Source organism: Engraulis encrasicolus, chromosome 20 (assembly GCF_034702125.1).
Source record: "Engraulis encrasicolus isolate BLACKSEA-1 chromosome 20, IST_EnEncr_1.0, whole genome shotgun sequence".
Taxonomy (NCBI): Eukaryota; Metazoa; Chordata; class Actinopteri; order Clupeiformes; family Engraulidae; genus Engraulis; species Engraulis encrasicolus.
In genome coordinates, this window is record NC_085876.1 from 7,704,832 (window position 1) to 7,714,363 (window position 9,532).

Sequence of the window (9,532 nt, forward strand, 5' to 3'; positions counted from 1 at the left end):
CGTCTGCATAATGCAGAATCTATAGGCCATACTTACATGACCATCTAGAGTGACACCATACACACATGTATGTACCAAATGCACACAGACCCTCCTTGTGTAAATGCAACAATACATATGAGCATCTCTGTGTACTATATGTATACTGTACATACACAGCGTACGTACATTGTATAAAATGGCTATGTGAGACATGAATGTATGTACTGTATGTATGTATCTATGTATGTATTTAGTTATGTATGTACGTATCTATGCACATGTATGTATGCATGTACACGCATACGGTATGTATGTATGTAAATGATTTTGGCTCAGAGAGATTTGCCTGGCAGTGTGAGTTTGATCTCTTCTGTGGTCGTTTTGTTGTGTTTGTGTTTGTGTTTGTGTTTGTTGTGTTTGTGTGTTTCAATTTTTTTGCGCTTGTTTTGCTGATTGGCACAGTTCATTTGTGGCTGCTCTTCATGATGACCGGCGCCCTGTTGATGTAGGTGGCCCAGTAGGCCAGGTTGAAGACGAAGAAGAGCACGGGGAAGATTATTCTGGAGATCTTGTCCACTTTGCTGACGCGGTTGTAGGACTTGATGCCCCCCTCGGGCACGTACTCGCCGTCCATCTTGGGCAGCCGGATGGCCGGGACAGCGGTGGATGCCGAGTGCGGCGGCGTCTGCACGGCGCTCGTGGCGATGGTGGTCAGGACCGGCTCCTTCGCCACGTTGGACATGTTCATCGGCGTGTAGGTGGTGCCCACAATGTTGTAGGTGTTGTTTGTCTTCTTGGACAGGCAAGCTGACTCTCTTCTCTGCAAATCAAAATACAGAATATGATGGAATAGAATAGAATAGCGTAGCATGGAATAGAATAGAATAGAATAGAACAAAACAGAATATAATAGAATAGAACAAAACAGAATAGAATAGAATAGAACAAAACAGAATATAATAGAATAGAATAGAATGGAATATGATAGTAATTCTTTATTGTCATATATTATAATGAGATGTCAAGCTCTTCGTCAGGTAATGTCATATAAAAATTACCATATAACTGCTAAGCATAAAATACTATACAATAGACCTACTAGAGGTCCACACATAGGCTACATGTATAAGATCATTGAAATACTGCCCTAGTGATTGAAAAGGCTTTACCACAGCAATTCTACACTACTAAGACATTGCACAGTCTTTAGCAATACATTAAAACTTGGCCATTGCCATTGGTATTCTGTTAGGTAACAGCAAATGTATAACAGGGACCATGTCTTAAGACTTTAACAGGAAAAAGAAGAGGCCCTAAATATGGCAAGGTGTTGTCAGTGAAATGTCTAAGAGGGTCATTATCCAGATCACATCCACTGGGGGAATATCTGGACCGAAAAGAGAGAAAAAACATGTCGGATGTCCTGGAAAAAGGCTAAAATGCCCTGAAAATACAGGTTGCTCGGCTAGACCCAGCTAAGAGGGAGCATTGTGTTGTCTCGAGCAGCTCAATATGTATAGGGCCTATGCACGGTTTAAAGATCTAATTATACTGTATTTTTACGATGAGGAATAACTTCAAAATGCGACCTGTTGTTGCCTGTTTGCTCTGTGGCAAATCAAGCATCGCAAAGACAACATCTTTTGAGTCGAGACGCGGTGATCAAAATGAAGAAATGTTCTTGCTTGAGTGTGCCTGAGGGAAAGTTTTATTGGGCTTTAAAAGTGTTTTTGTGAAGACAGAGGCATCAACTTTTTTATTTGAACAGATCATATCAGCTTTCTTTTTTATACTTTGCCAACCTCTATTTGTTCCTGTTTGCTTTGTTATCTTTGCTATTTCTTCAAAGCCATATCAAAACCTGTTTGCAGACTTATATTTGTGTCAAAAGGAAATTGTATAACATGTCACTGAACATTTACGCTGTACTGCAGCATCAACACTGCAGGGTTTTTTTTACTGCAGTCTACCACAGGTCTACCACATATTACTAGAGAAATTATACAGTAAATGCAATATTTTGAACACAAAAAATAACTACAAAATACTGCTCTTTAACTTTTGTATGCAGGCAAAACAAAATAGAAAAATAATTTCTCCTTTGGAATAAATATAGTTTAATCTAATCTGATCTAATCTAAAACGCTCACATGATCACTTTTTCAGGCAAATCTGAGAATAATGTGAAGAAAAAAACAAAAACAAACTCAATAACTTTGCAATTAGTGGAATTAGGACGGTCCATGATGACGTTTCTACTCTTGACAAAGTGTTGTGTTGCCAACAGATGGCAGTGAATGGATGGATGACACAGGTGAAGAGTGCTCCACTGGTGTCCAAAAACTATTTCGGAAAGCCCTGCTGCAGATGTTCACCCTGTACCGACCAAACTCCCCCAAAATAGTCTCTTGATTGATGCGAAACTCAACTTCCATAGGTACAACAACAGACGAGCCAGCCAGACCTAGAGCCGAGCTGAGCGTCTCTTTTGAGCGAGCCAGACAGGGTGCAACACATCAGTCCAGCAGTACCTGGAAAACACAGTGGAGGCTCCACAACAGACACGGACCCAGACACAGAAGGTACAGTCTGCCCCGGCCGGCTGGGGAAAAAAAGCGATGTTGACAGATGGGCAGAGGGCCCATTCAGACTCAGACGCTCCAGGGCAAGGTGAGCCCAATAAAGGAAAGGACGTAGTCAGAGAACAGCCATTGTGGAGCTGTGTAGACAGTGGCTGTTGAAGAGTGGAGGTAACATTGGTAGGGGTGGTGGTGGTGGGACTACCCAGTGATATATGCTGTGTCATGGTGGTGCCATGCATGCCTCCCTCTCTCTCTCTCTCTCTCTCTATCTCTCCTTGTGTGGGTTATTCACCAATGCTTGGCAAAGGACAAAAAAAACACTTTTGGGGAAACAAGCAAGCAAGGTGAACCTAGTGACATGTTCATTCATTTGTGCATTTTGCGGTTCGTTGCATAACCACACATTGAGTCTGTAACAGGTCAGCTGTTACTGTGGCCTAGCCCGCCCTACGGTGCTTGCTGGCCAGGCCTGTTCCAGCTGGCCAGTGTCACCAGCGGCGCTCATCAAGCACACATGCGAACGAGCCGGCGAGCTGGCGACATCAGGGCAGATGACAGACTTGAACTGGCCCAGGACAAAATCATCTGAACCCCCCACAATACTTACAATGTAATGGGAGCCCAATGCTGCCCCCCTCCCCTTCCCCTTCCTCTTCCCTGACAACTGACCTTTTTGCATCCCCCCATGTCAGCAGGCCTGTGTGACATGTTCATTCCTGCATGCTAAAGGCAGCACATTTGGTTAAGGGCACAAGGTCGTCTCTCGCTGGTGTTCATCCACACCAGATTGAAGCCAGAGGTTTCCTACTGCACTGCACTGACTTGTCCTTGCTGATTATTTCTTGGTCTGAGCATAGATGCATACAGTATCTCCTTCACCAGTATTAACTATGAAGCCCATTGCATTGAGTGGGATTTGTTAGGACAATCTATGACTCATACCATTACCCAGACTAGATATATATTGTCTAGATATATGCATTTTTTATACTTCTATTTTTCCCTTTTGTTACTGTAGATGAAAATGAAGCCGACAGTGCGCCAATTTGAAGTAAGTTAGTTTGAACCGCCGGTGTCAATTAGCCACAGATTGCTATAGGCTGCCGAGCATGTTTAATCACGACTCCCAAGAGCAGAGAGAGAAAGTGACGTTGATTGCCTGCCTGAGATGTGCCAAGAGATGATTCTCGCAGGGGTTTTTTTAGACGCTGGATAATGATGCAAGAAGATAATGGCAGCTGCCGCACTCTAGGTCAGCGGGCTCCTTTCTCCCGCTAATCAGTCAAGTCTTTCAAACTCACAAAACCCCGAGTTGAGTGAGCGACACGCGCCAGCCAGGTAGCGGGGTTGGACGCCACTCAAGCTCAGTGGAAAGCAAGGCCCCCCCACTCCTCCATCTCCACCTCCTTCCTCTGTCTCTTCGTCTTCTCTCCGTTCTCCATCAACACCTCTTCTCTTCTTCTACCCTTCAGCACACTGACTGGCTGGTGTGTTGCCGATCCAAGCGGGTGATGGGGGGGGTGTGCGGTGGCGGTTTTGGCAAGCAGTGACCTGATGAAGTAGATAATAAGTGATGGAGCGGAAAGGAAAGAGGGAGGTTGGGGGAGCTGTGTGCACGGAAGGAAGCGAACAGGGTAGGGGGACGACGGCGACAAAGGAGTCAGTTGTCCCGGGCCCAGGGACATGAGGGCCCCAGAATTGGGCGCCCATTATTTCATTGTATATATAGAGAGGGGAGGGGGGCTTTCAGACAATTTGTTCCGTGTCCAGCAGAAGCTTTCAGCGGCTGTGGCTGTGTGGTCCACTTACTGTACGGTGCGTGGTGCATGGTGCGCGGTCGGCGATGCGCTGAGAGGTCCTGCTGTCTTCCTCGGTCAGGAGGAGGGCTTAGGAGAAGGAGGAGGAGGAGGAGGTGGTAGTCGACATCGCTCATTAGAGGAGCACTGCTCCACTTTTATGCTATTATAGAAGTACCTTTGATGCTGCTGTACAGCTACCCCACCACACGCACGCACACACACACACCGCCACCAACCCCCCATCCCTGTCACGGCCCCTTGACACGATTACTGTCTATTAATAATCCACGAGGTCCGCCGGGCTAGATATATATCTGCACGGCTTTAAAAGCTCACCTTTTGGACCTGCCATCATCTCCTCTTTTTGTTCAGATATAATGGCTATTTTGAAAAGGGTGAAAAAAGATGAAGATGTCTACTGGATGCTTGAAAGACTGGATGGTTTGAATGATTTTCTGAGCAGAATTAAATTCTTTCTTCACTCACGTATGGTTTCAGGGAGAGTCGGTGAACATTTTGTCAAGGTAAATTTCTACTGTAAGAAATACAGTATGTCAGAAATTGTGCAATGTGTAGTAGAGTAGGAGCAAAGTAAGTAGTCAGTAAGTGGACATTTCTGGTTTAGTGTATCAATCTCAACACAAGGTGGAGATTTCGGCTGAATGCAGAAGAACTGAGTAGCAGAGCATTGCTTCATGTGATACTATTCCAAATAAATATATAACATTTAATTCTCCATGTGGAATACGTGAACTGCAGTCTAAAAAGCTACACTTGAAATCTTTCCAATTTTGACCCAAATCCCAGCCGATCCCAGCTTTAAAACTGTCTGTGGTATCACAAGATCTTTTTACGATGCTCAAAAAATGTAACAGCTTTTCAGTGTAGCACTGCTGCTTTTGTAGCAATTATATTCTCTAAAGGGCTGTAGATACAAGTTGAACCCTTAAGACATAGACCCGCTAATACATTTTGCTTTTACCAGAATGGCAATGACCGAGTTGTAGTGTACCACTGTAGACTGTGTAATGCCATAGTACTGTAGTACAATGGTCGTTAAGCCTTTTTACTATTACAGCGTTCCACTGAAGGTATGAGGCTACGATAAATGGCCATAGTAAATTGTGTGCAGCTGTGGCCTCGTGGTTAAGGAGATGGGCTTCAGATCGGAGGGTTGCAGGTTCGAAACCCACCCCTCCACTCCCCATCTCACCCCATGGCTGGGCTGAGGTGCCCTTGAGCACCGCTCCAGGGACTGTAACCAATACCCTGTACTTCAAAATAGAATTGTAAATCGCTTTGGACAAAAGCGTTCGTTACTGTGAGTATAATGTAATGTAAAATAAAAGATGGCCCAGGCTTACTTACTTTCATCTCCTGGGCCTCCTTCTTCCCGTCCCAGGCCCAGCTGCGCTTGGTGAAGTAGTTGACGGTGGCGAACTCGATGAGCGCGGAGAAGACAAAGGCGTAGCAGACGGCCATGAACCAGTCCATGGCGGTGGCGTAGGCCACTTTGGGCAGCGAGTTTCTGGCACTGATGCTCAGCGTGGTCATGGTCAAGACGGTGGTCACACCTGGTTTGCAGAAATGTAGAGCAGAGCACATTACATGACATTGCATTTAGCAGACGCTTTTATCCAAAGCGACTTACAGCATGAACAAGGACTTGATCAATAGCATACAATACATGCGGAAGTACAACGTACACAGCACAAGCAGGGTTTTATTTATTTATTTTAAGCATATTAGAGTAGGGTATAGGCAGTGCATCATAATGTTAGTGCACAAAACAGTCACGGAAAATTAGGGAAGAGAACTAGCTTCTTGAGGGTTTAGAGAGATGACCCTTTTCTTTTAGTCTCTGGCAGCTTGTTCTTCCACTGAGTAGAGACAGTTTAAAGATGGCAAAGGAATTAAGGTTTCGAGAAAGACATTTGGATGTCAGACAAATCTAAATGTGAGTTTGAATGTTTGAACTTGAGGGTTACTTTTGCTCTGAGGCCATTGCTGCTTCAGACTTCAGATGACGTGGAGGACACACGCTGCATGATTCATTTCACTTTGCCCTCACATTGTTTTTTTATCCACATGCAGTGACTAAATAGGTCACCATATCACTTGGTCAGGTCTGACAGCCGCACCGTTTTGCTTTGAGGAGGGTTTGTATGCAATGTGCAGCAGACCTATTAGACTCTAGTTGTAGTGATATGAACGTGGAATTTACAGGGTGCAAGTTATGGCCATGTATTAAACAATCATCCAATAGGTTTTAATACTTTTAGGTTTTAATACACTTTTAATAAGCATTTATGTTGGCTCTGAGAAACCCTTTAGCAACAGAAATGCAGCCAGGAAAAGAGTCCAGAAAGAGGTAGACATATGTGCACTGTTAAACACTGTTCCAAGAAAAAAAAAATCTGCTTCTGAGTGAAAAACTGAAAGTGCCTGGCTATTGTACATCAATTATCTTTGGGGGGAGAGATGTTATAACCACTGGGATAATTGCCAATTCATCACAAATGGCCCATTACTTGCCACCATTTTCATAAGCCGCCTTTGTTCCCAGGTTTTTTAATTCCTCACGGTGACATACTGTAGTGCTTTGCACTTTAATTATGATCATTTCCTGCCATACAACTCAACTGCTCCAGGAAAGGCCACAAAACAATCTCTCACTCACTGCTCTCACTGTAATCTGTCAATCAGCATGGGTCTGTGCGTGCGTGCGTGTGTGTGCGCCTGTGCGCGTGTGTGCGCGTGTCTGTGTGCGCCTGTGAGCAAGACATGACCTGTGGTTTCTAATAGTCTATCATGTACATTGTGTGCCTGTCCTGTGCTATGCATTTCCAGGGATTGTGTGAATGATGATGGAGAGAGAGAGAGAGAGAACCAAACTCACCGAAGACAGTTCGTGCTGGAACAGACTCTCTGTTGAGCCAGAAAGAGACTTGCGAGAGGATGACGGTCATGATGCATGGCAGGTATGTCTGGATCACAAAGTAGCCTATTTTCCTCTTCAAGTGGAAATGGGCTGTCATGACAACGTACTCGCCTGAACAGAGAACAAGACAGGGCTAAGAACAAGAGGAACACTCTCTACTCAGGCTCATCATCACGTTTTCAAAGCAAAAAAAACAAAAAACAATTGGAAATAGGAACAGACGAAACCTGGAAATACAAAACACAATATCAAAGCGGGACCTGATCTGTCAGCAAATGGAGACGGGCTTGCAAGCAATTGAAATCCAGGATTCAGTCTGAGTAGCCTCATGAATAAAGTATTCAAAAAACAATCAAACGCCAACACACACTTTCCCAATGGGCCAAAGGAACGCTCTGTGAGAAGCTGAAGTACCTGTGTCTATATTTATTCGTTTGTGCAGACAGACTGTCTGGCAGATACATGCTGTAGATAGACTGTCTTGTCTCTCTGTGAAGACTATCTGTCAATCAGCCTCTAAGACAGACACATACTATACAATATAAAGTATACTCTACTATACTATACTACTATCCAGCACACATACTATACAATATAAAGTATACTCTATACCAGGGGTATTCAATTATATTTCAACGAGGGCCATTTTTTCAAATTCCTCCCAGTAAAGGGGCCAAACTTTTCGTATGTATTAAGGTTGCCAACTGCCAATGAAAAAAATATGGGAAACTTCATTGAAGTGGGGGGTTTGTATTTCTTAGATGTAATTTCCTGCATTTTAACGTCCCGGATCCCGTTTCAGCATGATAATGGAGCCCATTCTTTTATCTCTAAATTCCAAAAATCGATTCTGTATTTGAAGGGGCTTGTGGGGGGGAAGAACCTTGCTGTCCAAGGGCCGCATCTGGCCCCAGGGCCGCCATTTGAATAGCCCTGCTCTATACTATACTATACTATACTATACTATACTATACTATACTATACTACTATCCAACGCACATCATTTTTTTTTACTCTTTGATTTTTCTACTTGGCTCAATCTTTTGTCTTTTTCTTTTTTCTATTTATGTCTGTTTATTGACTCAGAGGGCCTGCACACGAGTTCCTATGTGCCTGGACTACTAGTTCATGCCTTCATGTCAAATAAAGAACTTTGACTTTTGAGTTTCACATACACATGCACACACACACACACACACACACACACACACACACACACACACACACACACACACACACACACACACACACACACACACACACACACACACACACACACACACACACAAATACTGTAGGCTACATGTAACATAAATGCATACATGCATGCACACATACAGTAGTACATACAATTCCAAATTAGTTGATTGATTGATTGATTAATTGATTGATTGACTAGTCAATTGTTTATTTGATTGATTGATTGATTGATTGATTGATTGATTGATTGATTGATTGATTGATTGATTGACTGAACGACTGACTGACTGACTGACTGACTGACTGACTGATTGATTGATTGATTGATTGATTGATTGATTGATTGATTGATTGATTGATTGATTGACAGCCTGTACCTGTGCTGGAGCTGATGATGTCATCCCCTATGACGTGTCCCAGCAGGTCGTATTGGTTGAGCCGCGAACCATCGGGGGCCACGGACACGGAGCTGATGTGACCACGGTTCCACATGTACGTCACCTCGTCATTGGTGTAGGCATCTAAAAGCACACAGGAGACAAGACTGTAACTCTTCGTTCAGACTGGCACCCTCCGTTGACTATTGATGGAAAGCGTGTCTGACAGAATGGGGGTTGTCTTTTGGCTGACTTGAAAATTCTGAACTTTTGGTGGCGGTAACAGAGCCGACGGTTGCCACAATGCACTTCACATCCTCCGCCCATGTCAATGGGATGTGTCGTTTCAGAAGTCTGCAGTCTGAGCACTGCATACTTCTGACATCTTCCTCTGAATTCCTCTCTCCTAGTTGCCCATAGGAATGTGTGCAATGTCTTGTAGAACAGTGGATGCTACACATTATATGTTTTTCAGTGTAATTAGAAATACATTAAGTGCTGCCGAGTAAACCATAAATCAAAAGTATGATCACAACTGATGCCTCAATAAGAATATTAAATAGTGTAAAGACAAGTGGGAGACTATATAATCAGGATTTGGGCAACGTAATCTAAAATCCTAATGCTATGCTATTGTTGTCATGCCACTGG

The 9,532-nt window shown here is 43.8% G+C and overlaps 1 protein-coding gene across 1 annotated transcript in view; it reads right to left on the bottom strand.

The window, feature by feature from the left end:
- Positions 1 to 445: 445 nt before the first annotated feature.
- LOC134436788 (gamma-aminobutyric acid receptor subunit alpha-2-like) overlaps positions 446 to 9,532 on the bottom strand; it is a 29,642-nt gene continuing 20,555 nt past the window's right edge. Inside the window, exons 6-9 of the mRNA XM_063186137.1 lie at positions 8,882 to 9,025; positions 7,263 to 7,415; positions 5,732 to 5,937; positions 446 to 802 (exon numbers count right to left, since the gene is read on the bottom strand). Of these exons, the coding sequence (XP_063042207.1) occupies positions 446 to 802; positions 5,732 to 5,937; positions 7,263 to 7,415; positions 8,882 to 9,025 (860 nt within the window). The remainder of the gene's footprint in view (positions 803 to 5,731; positions 5,938 to 7,262; positions 7,416 to 8,881; positions 9,026 to 9,532) is intronic.